Source organism: Mya arenaria, chromosome 12, assembly GCF_026914265.1.
Source record: "Mya arenaria isolate MELC-2E11 chromosome 12, ASM2691426v1".
Lineage (NCBI taxonomy): Eukaryota > Metazoa > Mollusca > Bivalvia > Myida > Myidae > Mya > Mya arenaria.
This window is the reverse complement of record NC_069133.1, coordinates 38,171,073-38,192,282: the sequence shown is the minus strand read 5'-3', so window position 1 is coordinate 38,192,282 and position 21,210 is coordinate 38,171,073. Positions and strand designations below refer to the sequence as shown.

The 21,210-nt window shown below is 38.5% G+C and overlaps 1 protein-coding gene across 1 annotated transcript; it reads left to right on the top strand.

The window, feature by feature from the left end:
• Positions 1 to 653: 653 nt before the first annotated feature.
• Positions 654 to 19,625, top strand: LOC128212047 (C-type mannose receptor 2-like). The gene is made up of 14 exons (XM_052917290.1): positions 654 to 774; positions 1,209 to 1,360; positions 1,725 to 1,858; positions 2,759 to 2,886; positions 8,560 to 8,750; positions 9,344 to 9,468; positions 10,412 to 10,539; positions 12,512 to 12,678; positions 12,987 to 13,108; positions 13,624 to 13,751; positions 15,404 to 15,570; positions 16,882 to 17,015; positions 17,379 to 17,512; positions 18,391 to 19,625. The coding sequence occupies exons 1-14, from the start codon at positions 708 to 710 to the stop codon at positions 18,525 to 18,527; spliced, it is 1,914 nt and encodes a 637-aa protein (XP_052773250.1). The 5' UTR covers positions 654 to 707; the 3' UTR covers positions 18,528 to 19,625.
• Positions 19,626 to 21,210: the final 1,585 nt, after the last annotated feature.

Here is a 21,210-nt window from a genome sequence, read left to right as displayed (position 1 = left end):
GTTTAAATAAATCACTATCTACCAAAATACCAGTTATTACATTTGTTTCGAGAAAAATCCAGAAACTTTAAATTAGGCGACTATAAATCAACTGCTAGATTTACATCCCCACCTGCTCCCGCTTTTTTCCGCTGCCCCTTAAAATTCTTTGACTTAAAAAAGGTATTGTATTTGCTTATTGGCCCCGTAGTGTCCGGGAAAGGCGTTTATTCATACCTATGGTGTCGAAGTATAATATCTACATGTTAAAGGAATAAATGTTACTTTCGTGCTAGTGGTTTGTCCGGAACCGTATGTATATGGTCCCTTATGCATTAAGAAAGAGCATGAACATATATATGCAACGGTGAAACGGTCATCAAAGAAAAAATACATGGCACGTCCCCTTTTTAAAGGAAAAAAGAATGAAAATCCAGTAATTAATTTATATTGGTCTAAACCAAAAATTGAGGTTCAGAATGAGATAAAATAAAAATTGATAATGTGCGTAGATGTACCTTTGCTGTACAACCGCTGTATCTTAACCATTTAATGATAACAGCTATGATAGTATAAAAATTGGTCACCATTGAAATGTTAAAGTAAATGACACTGTTTCATAAATTTATTTTTAATATTTAAATATGATCTGAAAGACTACAAGTTTGGGACCTTATATCATAATCATATCTTTGTTTGGAAATTTTTCTTTGAAATCAGTGACAAAAATGAGTCTTATAATTTTAAAAACGAACTTTAAATCGTGGATTATATTAATGCTGGCTACAATTCACGGTACGTACATGAAGTCATCGACAAAATCGCATTGCACTGGATGCACTTCCTTTCCCTAAATATGCACATTCGAATATCCTGATTACATTATCATTGTTTAGTGGTCAACATTCTATTTTGTCCAATGGAAGACAATATTTCTCCAGTTTTCCAATACATTTATTTATTTATTTAAATTGGCAGTAAGCAGTTATTGAGTTTAATCGAGTGAAGCGGTATATACACGTTGTGGCTCGACCAGTGCATCCCTTCACCCCCTTATATGGCTAACCGTATGATGGTAACTTTCAACATATTCACTTCCAAAGTCTCTTAAAACACCGCATGAGGGGAGGGAGGGATGCGTTTGGATTAAGCTTTAATGCAGCCAATATGAACACGCAGACCTTATTACCTCAGACACCATGGTTTGATTATTTGCAAATGTTTTGCAGGCATTTCAACTGAGTGCGAACCGGGATGGCAGGCCGTCGGTCAAACGTATTGTTACCGGATAGGAGACGCTATGTTGACGTGGGCCGCTGCAACGTCTGAATGCAACAAACTCGACTCAATGCTGCTACGGCCGTACGACCAATATGTTGTGGTAAACTGTCGTCCTTGGTGGTGGTGTCGGTGGTGGTGGTGGTGGTGGTGGTGGTGGTTTTTGTTTTGGTGGTGGTGGTGGTGATTATGATTATGATGATGATGATGATGATGATGATGATGATGATGATGATGATGATGATGAGGAGGAGGAGGAGGAGGAGGAGGAGGAGGAGGAGGAGGAGGAGGAGGAGGAGGAGGAGGAAATGGCAGAGATGCCAGGTGGAGGAGGAGAGTTAACTATGACAACATATAAATGTGGCTAAAACTATTACACATATAGTATGTTTAACTTTCAACAGATAACTTCCTTCAAACGAAAATATTAAAGATATCCAAATCAGAAACTCCCTTTATAACTTCAGCAAGATGTCAAGCAGCTTCTAGCTACAAGTAACGACACACGGTGGTGGACGGGCCTCAATGATATATCCAATCCGCAAATATGGGTCTGGGATACTGGAATGTATGCCTCGCAGGTTGAAGATCCCTCCATATTGTAAGTACGGGCCCCTACGAACATTGTAAATAAGGTGCTCTATCAATATTGTAAGTACGAGCCTCTACCAGCAATATAAGTACGGGCCTCTACCAACAATTTTAGTACTGGCCTCAACTAGCATTATAAGAACGGGCCTCTTCTTATATTGTAAGTACGGGCCTTTACCAGCAATATAAATACGGGTCTCTACCAACATTGTAATTACTGGCACCTACCAGCAATATAAGTACGGGCCTCCTCAAACATTGTAAGTACGAACCTGTACCAGCACTATAATACGGGCCCCAAACATCATTGTTAATACGGGCCTCAAACAACATTGTAAATACGGTCCTCAAATAACATTGTAAGTTCCGGCCTCTACCAATAATGTAAGTATGGGCCTTAAACATTTTTGTTATGACGGGCCTCTTCCAACATCGTAATTCGTGCCACTACCAATATAGTAAGTGCGGTGCTGTATCAACATGGTAAGTACGGGCCCCAACATTGTATTTACGGGCCTCTACCTAAATGTTTTGATGGGAGAACCTCAATGAAATATATAATCCGTAAAATATTATCTGAATCTGTGATACTGAATGATATCAAATTGAGGATCCGTCTTTTGGCCTAAGTATATAAATAATCGGCCTTTCCAGTAATCAAATTCACTAGTCAGTAAGGAAGGAAACGAAAAAACATTGTTACAACTGGGGTCATATTACAGAATAACAGGCGAGAGTATTGAAAAAAATGGAAATATGTATTGAATTATTTTTTGTAAAACATTTATACTCCCCGGGAGCCATATTATAGAATCACCATGTAAGAGTACTAAAAAGATAGGAAATATGTATTAACTTCTATTAAGAACAACATTTATACTCTTGTTAACCGTAGCCTGGTATTTTACAGTAACTGGATTCGTGAACCAGACGACACAAAGCACCTCCAGAATTGCGCTGCTCTGAATGAACAGGGCAGCCTGACAGACGAACGCTGCTCGGACAGATACAGATATATATGTGAATACCCCATGCAAGGTTTGCAGAATTTGTTATACCAAAATGATTGTAGTTTGGTGCAAACATAAAGGACGAAGATTATTCAAACCTATTGTACAACCGTCATGTGTTTTCATTGTACATGTAGTTTCTCTCAATAAATCATTGATAATTTATTTCGATGGTTATCCAATAAGCACATTGTGTGTTTGTTTGAAAGTGTTGGAATAGACGAGTAAGTGCGCTTTGAAATGAATGTATTGGAGAAGCCTAGTCGGTGCTCCTTGTATGAAAGTATGGGAGTAGCCGAGTCAGTGCTTCTTGTATGAAAGTGTTGGAGTAGCAGAGTCAGTGCTTCTTGTATGAAAGTATTGGAGTAGACGAGTCAGTGCTCCTTGTATGAAAGTGTGGGAGTAGCTGAGTCAGATCTCCTTGTATGAAAATATGGGAGTAGCTGAGTCAGATCTGATTGTATGAAAATATGGGAGTAGCTGAGTCAGATCTCCTTGGATGAAAGTATGGGAGTAGCTGAGTCAGATCTCCTTGTATGAAAGTATGGGAGTAGCCGAGTCAGAGCTCCTTGTATAAAAGTATGGGAGTAGACGAGTCAGTGCTCCTTGTATAAAAGTGTGGGAGTAGCTGAGTCAGTGCTCCTTGTATGAAAGTATGGGAGTAGTCGAGTCAGATCTCCTTGTATGAAAGTATGGGATTAGCTGAGTCAGATCTCCTTGTATGAAAGTATGGGAGTAGCTGAGTCAGATCTCCTTGTATAAAAGTATGGGAGAAGCCGAGTCAGATTTCCTTGTATAAAAGTATAGGAGTAGACGAGTCAGTGTTCCTTGTAAGAAAGTATTGGAGTAGCTGAGTCAGTGCTCCCTGCAAGAAAGTATTGGAGTTGAAGAGTCAGTGCTCCTTGTAAGAAAGAATTGGAGTAGACGAGTCAGTGCTCCTTGTAAGAAAGTGTAGGAGTAGCTGAGTCAGTGCTCCTTGCAAGAAAGTATTGGAGTAGACGAGTCAGTGCTCCTTGTAAGAAAGTGTAGGAGTAGCCGAGTCAGTGCTCCTTGTAAGAAAGTGTAGGAGTAGCCGAGTCAGTGCTCCTTGTATGGAAGTATGGGAGTAGCCGAGTCAGATCTCCTTGTATAAAAGTATGGGAGTAGCCAAGTCAGATTTCCTTGTATAAAAGTATGGGAGTAGCTGAGTCAGATTTCCTTGTATAAAAGTATGGGAGTAGCCAAGTCAGTGTTCCTGGTATAAAAGTATGGGAGTAGCTGAGTCAGTGCTCCTTGTATGAAAGTATGGGAGTAGCTGAGTCAGTGCTCCTTGTATAAAAGTATTGGAGTAGCTGAGTCAGATCTCCTTGTAAGAAAGTATGGGAGTAGCCGAGTCAGATCTCCTTGTATAAAAGTATGGGAGTAGCTGAGTCAGATCTCCTTGTATAAAAGTATGGGAGTAGCTGAGTCAGATCTCCTTGTATGAAAGTATGGGAGTAGCCGAGTCAGATCTCCTTGTATAAAAGTATGGGAGTAGCTGAGTCAGATTTCCTTGTATAAAAGTATTGGAGTAGCCGAGTCAGATCTCCTTCAATAAAAGTATGGGAGTAGCTGAGTCAGTGGTCCTTGTGTAAGAGTGTGGGAGTAGCTGAGTCAGTGCTCCTTGCAAGAAAGTATTGGAGTAGCTGAGTCAGTGCTCCTTGTAAGAAAGTATTGGAGTAGACGAGGCAGTGCTCCTTGTAAGAAAGTGTAGGAGTAGCTGAGTCAGTGCTCCTTGCAAGAAAGTATTGGAGTAGACGAGTCAGATCTCGCTGTATGAAAGTATTGGAGTATCCTAGTCAGTGCGCATTGTATGAATGTATTGGAGTACCCCAGTCAGTGTGCATTGTATAAAAGTATCGGAGTAGACCAGTCAGTGCGCATTGTATGAAAGTATCGGAGTAGACGAGTCAGTCCGCATTGTATTAAAGTATTGGAGTAGACGAGTCAGTGCTCCTTGTAAGAAAGTGTAGGAGTAGCTGAGTCAGTGCTCTTTGTAAGAAAGTATTGGAGTAGCTGAGTCAGTGCTCCCTGCAAGAAAGTATTGGAGTACACGAGTCAGTGCTCCTTGTAAAAAAGGATTGGAGTAGACGAGTCAGTGCTCCTTGTACGAACGTGTAGGAGTAGCTGAGTCAGTGCTCCTTGCAAGAAAGTATTGGAGTAGACGAGTCAGTGCTCATTGTATGAAAGTGTGGGAGTAGCCGAGTCAGTGCTCCTTGTATGAAAGTGTGGGAGAAGACGAGTCAGATCTCCCTGTATAAAAGTGTGGGAGTAGCTGAGTCAGTGCTCCTTGTATGAAAGTATGGGAGTAGCTGAGTCAGATTTCCTTGTATGAAAGTATGGGAGTAGCCGAGTCAGTGCTCCTTGTATAAAAGTATGGGAGTAGACGAGTCAGTGCTCCTTGTATAAAAGTGTGGGAGTAGCTGAGGCAGTGCTCCTTGTATGAAAGTATGGGCGTAGTCGAGTCAGATCTCCTTGTATGAAAGTATGGGAGTAGGCGAGTCAGTGCTCCTTGCAAGAAAGTATTGGAGTAGACCAGTCAGTGCTCCTTGTAAGAAAATATTGGAGTAGACGAGTCAGTGCTCCTTGTAAGAAAGTGTAGGAGTAGCTGAGTCAGTGCTCTTTGTAAGAAAGTATTGGAGTAGCTGAGTCAGTGCTCTTTGTAAAAAAGTATCGGAGTAGCTGAGTCAGTGCTCCCTGCAAGAAAGTATTGGAGTAGACGTATTAGTGCTCCTTGTAAAAAAGTATTGGAGTAGACGAGTCGGTGCTCCTTGTAAACAAGTATAGGAGTATCTGAGTCAGTGCTCCTTGCAAGAAAGTATTGGAGTAGACAAGTCGGTGCTTATTGTATGAAAGTGAGCGAGTAGCCGAGTCAGTGCTCCTTGTATGAAAGTATTGGAGAAGACGAGTCAGATCTCCTTGTATAAAAGTATGGGAGTAGCTGAGTCAGATCTCCTTGTATAAAAGTATGGGAGTAGCTGAGTCAGATCTCCTTTTATGAAAGTATGGGAGTAGCCGAGTCAGTGTTCCATGTATAAAAGTATTGGAGTAGACGAGTCAGTGCTCCTTGTATAAAAGTGTGGGAGTAGTCGAGTCAGTGCTCCTTGTATGAAAGTAGTGGCGTAAACGAGTCAGATCTCCTTGTATGAAAGTATGGGAGAAGCCGAGTCAGATTTCCTTGTATAAAAGTATTGGAGTAGACGAGTCAGTGTTCCTTGTATAAAAGTGTGGGAGTAGCTGAGTCAGTGCTCCTGGTAAGAAAGTATTGGAGTAGACGAGTCAGTGCTCCTTGTAAGAAAGTGTAGGAGTAGCTGAGTTAGTGCTCCTTGCAAGAAAGTATTGGAGAAGACAGGTCAGTGCTCCTTGTAAGAAAGTATTGGAGTAGACGAGTCAGTGCTCCTTGTAAGAATATGTAGGAGTAGCTGAGTCAGTGCTCTTTGTAAGAAAGTATTGGAGTAGCTGAGTCAGTGCTCCTTGCAAGAAAGTATTGGAGTAGACGAGTCAGTGCTCTTTGTAAGAAAGTATTGGAGTAGACGAGTCAGTGCTCATTGTATGAAAGTGTGGGAGTAGCCGAGTCAGTGCTCCTTGTATGAAAGTTTTGGAGTATCCGAGTCAGTGCTCCTTGTATGGAAGTATTGGAGTATCCGCGTCAGTGCTCCTTGTATGAATGTATCGGAGAAGACGAGTCAGATCTCATTGTACAAAGTGTGGGAGTAGCTGAGTCGGTGCTCCTTGTATGAAAGTATGGGAGTAGCTGAGTCAGATCTCCTTGTATGAAAGTATGGGAGTAGCCGAGTCAGTGCTCCTTGTATAAAAGTATGGGAGTAGACGAGTCAGTGCTCCGTATAAAAAGTGTGGGAGTAGCTGAGTCAGTGCTCCTTGTATGAAAGTATGGGCGTAGTCGAGTCAGATCTCCTTGTATGAAAGTATGGGAGTAGGCGAGTCAGTCCGTATTGTATGAAAGTATCGGAGTAGGCGAGTCAGTCCGTATTGTATGAAAGTATCGGAGTAGGCGAGTCAGTCCGTATTGTATGCAAGTATTTGAGTCGACGAGTCGGTTCACACTCAAGTAAAGTATTTGAATTTTCTAATGAAGGGCATACGCAATGCATGAAAGATTAAAGGTTGATGCATTTTTTAATGCATTATCATGTTTAACCCAATTGACTTTAATGATAAATATAAAAAGTTGCATGATTAAGGTACAGATAAACAGTATTTCCTTTAATAGTTTGTTAATAAATAGCTACGTGGCCACATTTTCCTCTGTTAAATAGCGCCAAAATATCGCTTGTATCTTACTTTCTGAACCTATATCAGATGCTCTTCATCAACCTTTATTGTGTATGATAAAAGTATTCCCGTCCCATGTTCTGTCATGTTAAACACAAAGTCATACATATCAGCTATACCATGTGTGATCTAAATGATTTGCAATTTTTTTTCGTTAAGCAATTATCGATAAATGTTGGGGTTAGATATTCATAAACTAGTATATACTTCCAGTAGACTCGTTTCATTGATGCACGTGTGATGTTTCTGTGTTTTGTTTGTAAGTTGTATATTAGGCCGTGAGCCTATAAAGCTGCACAGATTAAACATTTTACAAACTTTTTTTTTTATTTTTTGTCTTGGAACGAGCCAATTTATGGTGATGCATGGAAACCAGTGATGTAAGTCTGCTGACAAAATCAGATCGCAGATTTTCATTTTTAAGTTAAAAAATTGATGTTTTTTTGCATTTTTCCTAAACCGTTAGTAACGCTTTAAGGCATAAAACAATAATTTTCAAACGGAAATATGAAAATTTGCGATCTGATCTTTTGTCAGCAGGCTTATATCACTGGTTAGCTAATATTTACGAAAAACTTTGCTCAATCCAAGACAAAAAATAAAAACAATTGTCATAACAGTAAATCTGTGAGAGTGCTGCTTCAAAGGGATAAGCTATTGTTTGGGCCAAAAATATTTTTCCGGTATTGCATCTGAAAACACTTCAATATTATTTAGTTAATTTTTTGATACCAAAATTGCAGATTATAAATAAATTTAAGTATGAAATTAAAGATATTCTGGTTGTAGCGGGGAGCGAACCCAAGCCTGTACAGTCAAGAAAAAATATATAACTGATGCCTTCACCACTCGGCCACAAGGACTTTTCCAATAGTTTATGTAAATTATAACCTTTATCGAATACATCGGAAACAGCACGTGATACTATCCATCAACCAATCAGGCTGCAATAATTTTCTGAATTTGTTACTTACGATATTCAAAAGTGTAGTCTTCAAAGACGATAAAAATATTTGAGCGAATATCAACATTTTTTGAAGGGTTTCAGCTGTCAGTATCTTAGTTTTGACACTTCTAAATATTTGCCACACTCTATTTCGTATTTTACTTAATTAAAAGTGCATTAACAAACGATGAGGGAGTCCCTGTAAACAGGGTTTTTGATAAGGTTATGACTGCTTGGCTCGCCCATCGTATAGTTAAATGGTTCGCTTTGGGTATGGCAAAACTACAGACGAAAACCGCAATGCCGAATGTGTAATGTTAAGGTATACACTTTTTTATATTTCGGTTATCTCGAATGTTCGTTATCTCGAAGTATTTTTCGTCCCTACGACATCGACATAGCGAGTTTTGACTGTTCAAGCACATTATCACATTCAAATCACAGGAGGTTCCTGTCTTTCCGGCTGGTTAAACTTTTCCGGTGGTTGTTACCTATTTCCGGCGGGTCTCGGAGATCCGTGGAGCATGCTCAAGTGGACGGATGCCAATCAGAAATGTCAGACGGTGTTGCAGGGTATGACCGGGGCTCAGGGAATAACGCCGCATCTTCTATTCATAGAAACTCAGGCCGAACTGGTATGCGTGCCTTCGACTACAGAATTTACGTATTATGGTTGTGTCTTTGTGTTAATTGTATGTCTTTAAATAAGTATTATGTTACTATACACTAATTTATTTTAGCTCGATTGTGTCGAAAGCTGAACCACTCTCGAGTCTGTGCATGAACCAGTACTGTGTCCTTTTGAGGTGCCATGAGAAAGTACCCCTAGTGGGGATCGAACCCAACACCTCTTGGGTGACGGGAGGACCATTTTAAATGAAACATGGCGCTTACATAGGCCCGCCTTTGGTCTTTTAGCAGAGTTTTCTGCTAAGTTTAATTGATATATTTTGATCTGCTGTGTTCCTTACAAGATTTGAGACAACTATTTATAACATCATCAAATAATTCACGTAAATAACATACAAGATTAACTTTCACTAAGTTCTGAACAATCGGCCCGTAATAAAGTGTCACTTTCAGATTAAACGAAATAAGCCATCAATATACTCAGTTGACACAAGTGAAGGCAACCTAACTTTAAATTGTTTACATTTCAAGTTTCTCTATTACCATCTGTATATACACATTCCTTCTATAAGTATCGGTGGAATGTAACCTTTTCCAGAATTATATACGGTACCAACTACCATTAATATCTCTGACGTCAGAGATTTGGTGGATTGGACTGACAGACAACCAAACCGAGGGACAGTTCAAGTGGACGGACGGACGACCCATTGGCAGCCTTGCGTGAGTATTAAATTGTGTTTAGCATGTAAGTATGTTATTATAATAATAAATTTCTGCAGTTTCAGCCTGATAATGACTTTGCTACTTTATTAGAAATTGCCATAAAACCGACGATGATAGAATGATGGATTTTTTTTGGCATTTACGCGTAGAGATGTTGGGAAGAGTACAAACTACTAGAAATAAGGCGATTATGAATTCAATGCTAGTTTTTTTTTATCCCCGCCCGTCCCCTCGTTTTTACGCCGCCCCTCAAACTTTATTGACTGAAATAAGAATGTTGAACTATGGTCTGATTTTGCGTATCGGTCTGGTACTGTCCATTTATTCACACCTACTTTGTCGTATAATATTCACATGTAAAAAGGGAGAATTGTTATGATCGTGTACGTGGTTCATCTAGACACACATATTTATGGTCCCTTATGCAAAAAAGATAGCATGAAACGGCGAAACAGTCTTCTAAGAAGAATAACAAATAAAATGTCAGCCCGCCCCCTTTTAAAAAACTTTTGGTTGAAAATCTTGCAATTAATTTATACCGGTCTAATAGTATGTGTTTTATCAAATTGTTCTCGTCTTTATAGCAAATATGTTTGGGACAATGACCATAAGGCAAATAGGAATGGATGGCATTAAGTAAGCTTCGAAATACAAATCTGATGGCATACAACCATGCTATCATTATTTACGTAATTTGCCTTAGTAGTTTTATCGTTCACATTATAGATAACAAATAAATATTTAAACCAACCCAGCTAATCCTTCTTGTTCGACTTGTGGTCACAAAACCGACCAAGCTGGGTTACCTCCGGGTACTCCGGTATCCCCCAAAATACAAAACCACACTCTCGCGTAAAATCGTGCCAATGAGAGTGATTAATATAAATTGTAATCATTGTAAAATAAATATGTTTAAACTGAACTAATCCTTCTTTTTTAGGTTCTGGGCGTCAGAATGGAACAATCTCGGAGCCAAGGAGAGGTGTGTGTATACCAACAGCGTCGGGTCAATGGCGGACTTCAACTGTAACAAGTCGGTGTCGTACATCTGCCAGAAGGAAAATGATGGTATGAGCGAATATACTTGTACATTAAAAATGAACACGGTTTTGCCTTTTAAAAAGAGTATGATTTAGCGTTTGAAAATGGGTATGGTTTAACCTTTGAAAGTGGGTATGGTCCTACCTTTAAAGTGAGTAAGATTTTAACTATTTAAATCAAGTATGTGTTGATTTTTCAAAACGACTATGGTTTTAACTTGAAATAGATTTAGGTTTTACCTTGTAAATAGAATATTGCTTTACTTTACGACTATGGTTTTACGTTCCAAAACGACTATGGTTTGTTTAACGTTCCAAAACGACTAAAGTTTTACGTTCCAAAACCACTATGGTTTTTACGTTCCCAGGGGCGTAGCTTCCTATAGGCCGTGTAGGCCGCGGCCTACACAATTTTCAGAAAAAAAATGCCAAATCTGCAATAAAAACTTAATTAATATATCGGAAACCAGGTATTTAAAATCTATCGTTTTCCTTTTCACTAAAATATACATGCATACGACATTAATGTTACGTATATGATTTGTCGAAATGTGCATACCAGTAGTCTGCACTTTGACGCTGTTCATTACATAAAACATTTATTAAAGGTAAAACATACTGATATCGTTACTCTCATTAATGTTTTTACAACAAAGAAATATACGCTAAAATTCACCCAAGACCACCTAGCTAAAACGAAATCCCGGGGATGCATGCCCTCGTGACCCCCCCCCCCCCACCTCCTCAGAAAGTGGCCTACACATATACTTTCGTCAAGCTACGCCCCTGGTTCCAAAGTGACTATGGTTTTATGTTCCAAAACCACTATGGTTTTTACGTTCCAAAGTGACTATGGTTTTACGTTCGAAAACGACTATTGTCTTACGTTCCAAAACCACTATGGTTTTACGTTTCAAAACGACCATGATTTTACGTTTCAAAACGAACATGGTTTTACGTTTCAAAACGACAATGGTTTTACGTTCCAAAACCACTATGGGTTTACGTTTCAAAACGACAATGGTTTTACGTTTCAAAACGACCATGGTTTTACGTTTCAAAACGACCATGGTTTTACGTTCCAAAACGACCATGGTTTTACGTTCCAAAACGACCATGGTTTTACGTTCCAAAACGACCATGGTTTTACGTTCCAAAACCACTATGGTTTTACGTTCCAAAACCACAATGGTTTTACGTTCCAAAACTACTATTGTCTTACATTCCAAAACGACCATGGTTTTACGTTTCAAAACGACCATGGTTTCACGTTCCAAAACGACCATGGTTTTACGTTTCAAAACGACCATGGTTTCACGTTCCAAAACGACCATGGTTTTATGTTCCAAAACGACCATGGTTTTACGTTCCAAAACTACTATTGTTTTACGTTTCAAAACGACCATGGTTTTACGTTCCAAAACCACTATGGTTTTACGTTCCAAAACGACCATGGTTTTACGTTCCAAAACCCTTATGGTTTTACGTTCCAAAACGACCATGGTTTTACGTTTCAAAACGACCATGGTTTCACGTTCCAAAACGACCATGGTTTTACGTTCCAAAACGACCATGGTTTTACGTTCCAAAACCACTATGGTTTTACGTTCCAAAACGACCATGGTTTTACGTTCCAAAACGACCATGGTTTTACGTTCCAAAACCCTTATGGTTTTACGTTCCAAAACGACCATGGTTTTACGTTTCAAAACGACCATGGTTTTACCTTTCAAAACGACCATGGTTTTACGTTTCAAAACGACTATGGTTTTACGTTTCAAAACGACCATGGTTTTACGTTTCAAAACGACTTTAAAGCGAGTATGGCTTTGCATTTAAAAGCATGTATGGCTATCTTTAAAAAAGAACGCCAGCATACTAACTTTTAAGTTCGAAATCATAATCAAATTTTGTAAAAGAGTCGTTCCTGACCCAATGAACTAATTCATTGTTTAACCGTGATTCATGATTTTGAAATACAAACCACCGTTTCCCTTCAGTGTCCTCAGTTGTCCTTCCGGGTCTGGGGTGCCCGTCCTCCTGGACACGTGCCGGCCGTTATTGTTACCATTTTGAAACAACACAACGGGAATCCTGGGCGGACGCGCGATCGATATGCAAAAGCGCTGGGGCAGATCTGATAAAAGTAGACTCCTTCGACAAAAAGGTAAAGTTAGACAGAGAAAATCCGACCCTAGGGCAAGCCTCGTTACCGGCTTACGCGCGTGCCCTCGGGTCGGATTTTCTCTCCGTACCGGAAATATATGATACATACTAAGTCTTATAATCCCATACCCTTGAAGCATTTGTCTCTTTGATTTCAATGACGATAAATAAGTGATTTTTGTTTATTAATCGAAGGAAATCGATCATTTAAATAATATGGTACACATATGATTGGGACCGTACAACAGTTGACTAAGATTAAGTAGTTTCACTTTAAATTATACACGTTTCCTAGCGTCTGTTTTTCAGTCCTGGGTGGAGGCCCAGAATGCAATGTTTGATAGTGGGCTTTGGTATTGGACGGGCCTCAATTACCAGCAAGCTAAAACCTGGCGCTGGGCGGACAACTCTCCAGCGAACCTTACACTAGTGTAAGTATATCTAAATGTTAATGTATAGCCTAACATTTCGTTTTCGTAATTAAAGGAGATTGTTTGCTTCTAAGAAGTCCCAATATCCAGCAGGCCACACATGGTGATTTTTGCGATATTACCACTAATTAAGTTTTATTAAGTCACAGCAACCTCTTATCAATCAGTTGTGATTGTTTTTTTATGTTTTACTGGGTATGAAACGTGAAGCCTGGACGACCCAGTTTATTGGCGTCATATGTCTTATGCGTACTGTTTTGTATCCTTCGTCATATTTCTTAGCCATTTTTGGATAAATATTTCAACTACACAGACACAGTTTTTTTTAACTTATCTATAGAAGACTTTTTCTTATTTAAAAAAAACAACAACAACGTATCATTGTCCAAACAACTTTAAGCTTTAGTTTTCAGTAAACAAGAACCAGTACCGTCATACAATAATAGAACGATATTAATGACGTCAGCTGTATTACACATGCAAACACGATTATGACGTTTTTTTTCTTTTCTCAGTAAATGGAATGCCGAGCCTAACAACTACAAGGGGAACGAAGCATGCACCATAATCCGGAAGTCCGGCAAGTTTAATGACGTCAACTGTCTGATACAGGCGGGATACGTATGTGAATATAACTCGGAAGGTATACACTCTCGTCTGTTGTTATGTTCTGTGTAGTATAGTCGTTAATGTGGGAATTGTTGTTATTGTCGTGTAAAAAGAATGGTATTTTTCATAGAATAAACAACATATGAGATCATTGTATAAAACATTATCGTGTCCATCGGGTCCTATTACTCTTCCTGGGATTGTTTTAAATTATGTTTTTTAATCAACAGAGGAAACGTATGGGCGTTGGCAAGCGTTTGATCGATTGCAGTGATTTATACAATATTTGTATTAACATTTATTTATAAACAGTTTATATGTATTTGTCAGGCAAAACAGTCTGTGTAATCATCAATCAGACTGAAGTAAATCATTAAAATACAGTCGGTGTGTACATATGCCCCGTGTAGTTCTTTTCTGCTCAGTAAGACCATAGCTGACTTCACACACTGCTATAGTCATAGGCGACTACACGAACTACTCTACAGTCATAAGCGACTATACAAATTGCTACTCTATAGTAATTGACAACTTTTCTAACTGTTACTCTTTAGCCATAAGCGCAATACTAACTGCTCGGCGACTACCCGGACTGCTACTCTATAACCATAGGCGAACACATGCACGAACTGTTACTCTATAGTCATAGGCGACCCCACGAACAAATACAATATAGCAATATGCGAATACACTAACTGCTACTCTTTAGCCATAAGCGCAATACTAACTGCTCGGCGACAACCCAGACTGCTACTCTATAACCATAGGCGAACACATGCACGAACTGTTACTCTATAGTCATAGGCGACCCCACGAACAAATACAATATAGCAATATGCGAATACACTAACTGCTACTCTTTAGACATAAGCGACAAAACTAACTGTTGGCGTCTACACGAACAACTACAACATCACCATAGGCTACTACACGACTTGCTACTATATAGCCTTAGACAACTACATTTACCGCTACTGCATAAACACTGACCTAGTCACATAATATGGCACCACTAGCAGACAAATAAAAATTCAAATTTGAAGCAACGTTTTTTTCTTTGTTTAAAATACACATACATAACAAGTGCCTCATGTAGTTCTATTTGGGTTACCTTGAACTATAGAAGACTACACTGACTCCTTGAAGGGGACTGACCAGGTTCTCATTTCATGGCACCGTCACAGAAATATGTTATAACGCTGAATGTTTGATACAATATTTCTCTTTGAATATTTAAATGAACATGAATTTCTGGCTGGTTCAATTAAACCGAAGGGGAATTGATTAACCGCTACATAGGCACGGAACTGGTCACATTTCATGACACCACTACATATTTATCTTAAAATCTTGAAATTGATCTTAAAACATTACAGATTCACCATGCAGTTCCGCTTCGTTGAGTACTACAGTAGACGACTTCACTAACTGCTACTGTATAGGGACTGACTTGGTCTCATGTTGGCATAACCACAAAACTACATGTTTGATGCTGCGTTAGAGCTTTCTATATTTAGATAAATATATAAAACATTACAGATTCACGATGCAGTTCCGCTTGGATGAGTAAGACAGTAGACGACTTCACTAACTGCTACACCATAGGGACTGATTTGACCAAATATTGGCACCACCACAACAATATCGTTAGATCTTTATACATCTAGATAAATATATACATTGCAGATGCCCCGTGTAGTTCTGGCTGGTTAAGTCAGACCGTAGGGGACTTCACTAACTGCTACTACATAGGGACTGACCTGGCCACATATGATGAAGCCCATGCCAGATGTAACCAGCAGAGCGCTCCGTTCGACTCCTTTCTGCTGGCAATCAACACTCAGGATGAACTTGTGAGTTGGTTTTGTATATGTAGTTCTGTGTTTTACTATCTAAATATCGATTGGTAATGTCCTTACTTGTACTTCAGTTTTTTTGTTCATCTGAAGACTGCTGGTCATCATTTGACAAAGTGATACACACCTACTTTTACATGTTGTCTTCCTAATTTTTCTATAAAAAAAACATGATAAGTCAGAATAAAACCTACAATATCAGCCAATGAAATTACAGATAGGCAATCATTAAAGGCCTAGTTTAAGAAGTATATTATATTATATCTATTTATTTTATTTATTTATATATTATTTTTTTTTGGGGGGGGGTCACTTATAAAACTAGGCCTTTAAGTACTAGGCTTAATCATTCAGAATTTCAACCTACGAGATTGTCATATATCCGATACACACTCCCTGTGTCCAATCCCTGCGTTGACAATATGTCAGACAATGAGGTTGTATTCTAAGTTAGTTAGACGACCTGAAATATGCTCTTTATGATGTGAATAAATACAGATCATTTATCCTCGAAATGGGTTCTAAGAAGGGTAGTAAATGTACGAAAATGTTATATTCATTTTGCTTCGATGGTTTGTCAAAGATTATCTAAGATATCGTTACGATTAAATAAATATGATTTATCTCGATGTTGGCAAAGAGCGGCGCGAGGCCATCGATCACATTCTAATTCACATTCTATATCAGTGTGTGTATACCACGTGATAAATTACGTCATACATGCTACGTCAGAAGGCAATATGTAGCTTAAAATGATAAGGTGATTAGTTCCATCAAACACTTCGACAAACCTGTTTCCAAAATAATGTTTTGACAGTGCTCCGTCAGACGGCCGTATTGCTAAAAGGTTTGTCAAAGTGTTTTAAGAAACTACATTCTCAATATAAATCTGGTAAAAGACCCAATGCGGGGCTCTGTAAGCGGCGTAGACTTTGCTAAGTTCCCTTAAAAATGGTGAAGAAATAGGAAAGTTATATTTGTTTTAAGTCTTCATTCGAGGCCAAGATATTGCCTTCCGACGTAGCATTTATGATGCAATTTAACACGTGGTATTCACACACTGTATGAGACCGTCCAGGGTATTAAGATATGCAAGAACTATTTCTATACGCCGCAATGCACGTGTCGGTTTCAATATTCCATTTGACTGCCTTCCAGAGACATGTTAAACATAATAATTTTCATATACCATTTACTCACCGATTCGACATAAAGGGCACATATTCAACCAGAACGACGACCATTACATGACACTCAAAATGAACACAATTCAGTTACGCAATATCATGAGAATCTTTTCTTTCGTAGACATTCGTGGCACAGTCGTTGTCAGCGGTCAACACTATGGTGGAAGAGTTTTACACGGGTCTTACTGACGCTGGTCACGAAGGATTGTGGACGTATGACACCAGTTTTAACCCAATGCCAGCCGACGGCCTCATGTATGTTCTTTGATTCCATTGGTCAGCTACTTGATCGCATTGATCGTTATTAACCCGTTGTTTTTAAACCATTTTTGTACGGACACTGGTGACACAATGACAAACTATTAAAGTTATAGCATGATTTGAATTACTCCAAATATATACAACAAAGGGTCGATGATTTTCAAATTGTATTCAAATATCTTTGTGACGTAGTTTGCTATGTTATTTTTAATTAGCATTCTTAGTACAACCCTACATTGTAGTTGGTCTATCAGTATACTACCCATTTAAGAAAAAAGTTTTTAATATACTTTACATTACGATGTCAAATAACAACCTTCCTTATGTATGTATATCTTATTTACGCCATACTTTCAGTCCATGGTCGAAATCTCCTGACTTTCCAAAGGGGAATGAAAATTGTGCCACCATCATTTTCGCCGGAAGTTACATAAACGTTGCCTGCACTGATTTGAATCCGTACATATGTGAAAAGCTTGCGTACGGAGTAGGTATGTAAGGCGAACGGGATTTGTTGTTGTACGGGATTAAGGTAAACATTGACATGTCGCGTTATAGTTTTTCAATCAACTTCTATGTCCTCGAGTTGTTGGTTTCGTAGAAATTGATTCATGCATGTAATTACTAAAAGGTTTAAAGTTGGTGCAATAATCCTTTTCAAGGATACCGTTTTAAAGCGGTTTTCAAATCTATTTCCGTTTTGTTTGAATCAGTGTGTGTATACCACGTGATAAATAAAATCATATATGCTACGTCGGACGGCAACATTTTGCTTAAAATAAACACTTATATCAAAGATAACTTTTCTTTTACAACACAATTTTAAATAAAACAAAGGGCAGTCTACATGCATGCCGCTTAAAGAGCCACGCCTTCGTTTCATTACCGAAGTTTGATAAGGTGATTAGTTTCATCAGACACTTTGACAAACCTGTTTCCAGATAATGTTTTGACAGTGCTCCGTCAGACGGCCGTATTGTGAAAAGGTTTGTCGAAGTGTTTTAAGAAACTAAACTCTCTATCAAACTCTGGTAAAAGACCGAAGGCGGGTCTCCGTAAGCAGCGTAGATTGCGCTATGATTCATTTAAAATGGTGAAGAAATAGTGAAGTTATCTTTGTTTAAAGTCTTAATTCGAAGCAAAATATTGCTTTCCAACGTAGCATTTATGACGCAATTCATCACGTGGTATACACACACGGTTGAATGGAGATTTCAATGTTTTGGATTGGAAGCTGAACTATAAAGGCGATAATACGCATCGTAATCCGCGAAAACAATACTCCCACATAAAGAAGCATACAATTTCTTAGGAAATAAATATAAATTATCTGGATGTTTGCCAATTATTTTGTTTTGTTTTCTTTCAGCCAGCAAAGGTTCCCGGTTATTCACCAAGTTTTCGGTATCATCCGTGTTTGTTCTGGCGGCATATTTCCTTGTGTATGGTCTCTGTCTACACTACATCCTGCACGTGTCTTACGTGCTGTTTCCCGCCTTCGCCTAGAAATTTTCTCTCTCTGACACAATCGTTACACCGTGTTTGGACTTGATAGCGCTTTTTCTATTTTTTACATTATATTTTCTCACCTATTACACAGCTAAATCCGGCATTTTGCCCTCGTGATATATTCTTTCTCTCAAAGGCTATGACATCACTTTTGGACAATTTGATATTCAACTTAAACATGAGTTTTTCACTGAATACCATTTCAATGCTTGTACGCGTTTTGTCAGAAAGTAAGCTGGTATGCAATACACTCAATCGATTCGAAATATAATGAATGTTCTTCAAGATACTGCTCTAATTAAGTTGGAAATACGTGAGAAATTAACTGTACTTCTTTCCTCGGTTTTGGATATGAACATTTCATTCTGGATTGCATCTAGCAGTGTATTCAATATACACTTAGATAGGTTTGCACGTATGTAATGTTAGGATCGTCTGTCAATATATAAATAATGTGTTTTTATTTAAGCCTGTTTTTTTTTTTAATTGTTTAATATCAAAAAATGAACAAATTGTTTAACCATGTTATTTTTAGACTGAATCTTTTATAGGCCTTAGTCTTTATTAAGAAGAACACGAACATGTCGACTGAGTCCATTTATAGTTGATATTTATACTCAAGAGAACCAACAGAAACCAGTCGATGAGAATATTGAAGTATAAGTGAACTTTCGAAGACAATTTTTATGTTAATGCAGGATTAACATTTTTATCATTCTTTGCTAATGTATTAATAGTCAACACTTCTAACACTAAAATTCGATATTTGATAAGCCCGTGGTCAAACAAAGCAGCCTTGTCGGCATATATAGCCCGATTCTTCTCTTCAGATCATTTCAGTATTATGTTAATCGCATTTGTGCAGCATTTAAATGCACTCAATATTATCTATGGTGTCTTTGTCGTTCTTGTGACAACCATTTTGTAAAAATCATATGAAGTTGTGTCAAACACAATCTAAAGAAAAAGAATCACAACACAGAATTTATGGACAAATACTATTTCTATGCCTTATCATGGTGATGTTTATTTTGATGACGCTGTTGGATATGATACAACAAATAATATTAATAAAAGGGAATTGCCCTTATCGGATGATGATGATGATGATGATGATGATGATGATGATGATGATGATGTCCAACTAGCTTTGATAATTAAACATAATATCGCATCAATCGTCCCAGTCGTTCAGCAATTTCAGTGCTCTGATTATCTTTATTACATGCTCAATGCAAGAAACTGATTCTTTGTGTGTGTTTCACAAACTATAAAAACCTTTTTCAATGCGTCTTAAGGTCCAATGCGTTTACTCCAACATTAACCAATAAGGATATTTTGATATGTGTTAAATGTTTTTGCTGTATTGTGACGTTACTTTCGTCTCTCGATCAGAGCTTAATTGGCCACGGAACATATCTAATAATAGCGTCGCTACACTGATTGATCACCCATTTGAATTGTCAAACCTCATTTAGGAAAAAATCAAAACACTTAGCAGATGCTCCGATAACATGCCGATTCCGTCATTAAAAACAGTTTCAGGACTATCCTATCAACAATATCTTTTGGTTATACAAGATGGAAATTTTCATTTTTGTAACCAGGAAGTGATTCGATACATTATTTTAACTGCTTTATTGACTATATTTGTTATTGAAAATAGAAAAGAAATCACAAAACATTGTTGACAAAAATGTCAAGTAATTCTTGCAACAAAAACATATGTATACAATCAATTATCGACAGTTTTCCGAAAAGAAATGAAAATGCTTTTTTGAGCAAAACGCTACATCAATCAACATCATTTCTGATCCATTATTATGCGAGCACCGTATATTGACTGTTTAGGACTGCCCTGGTAGTCAATGTGGTCGCTGTATTGAACCAGTGCAATACAGTTGGTGTCAATTCCATGGGGTCGCTGTATTGAACCAGTGCAATACAGTTGGGGTCAATTCCATTGGGTCGCTGTATTGAACCAGTGCAATACAGTTGGGGTCAATTCAATGTGGTCGCTGTATTGAACCAGTGCAATACAGTTGGGGTCAATTCAATGTGGTCGCTGTATTGAACCAGTGCAATACAGTTGGTGTCAATTCAATGTGGTCGCTGTATCGAACCAGTGCAATACAGTTGGTGTCAATTCAATGTGGTCGCTGTATTGAACCAGTGCAATACAGTTCGTGTCATTCAATGTGGTCACTGTATCGAACCAGTGCAATACAGTTGGTGTCAATTCAATGTGGTCACTGTATTGAGCCAGTGCAATACAGTTGGTGTCAATTCAATGGGGTCGCTGTATTGAACCAGTGCAATAAAGTTGGTGTCGATTCCATGTGGTCACTGTATTAAACCAGTGCAATACAGTTGGTGTCAATTCCATGTGGTTGCTGTATTGAACCAGTGCAATACAGTTAGGGTCAATTCAATGTGGTCACTGTATTGAACCAGTGCAATACAGTTGGGGTCAATTCAATGTGGTCGCTGTATTGAACCAGTGCAATACAGTTGGGGTCAATTCCATGGGGTCGCTGTATTGAACCAGTGCAAAACAGTTGGTGTCAATTCAATGTGGTCGCTGTATTGAACCAGTGCAATACAGTTGGTGTCAATTCAATGTGGTCACTGTATCGAACCAGTGAAATACAGTTGGTGTCAATTCAATGTGGTCGCTGTA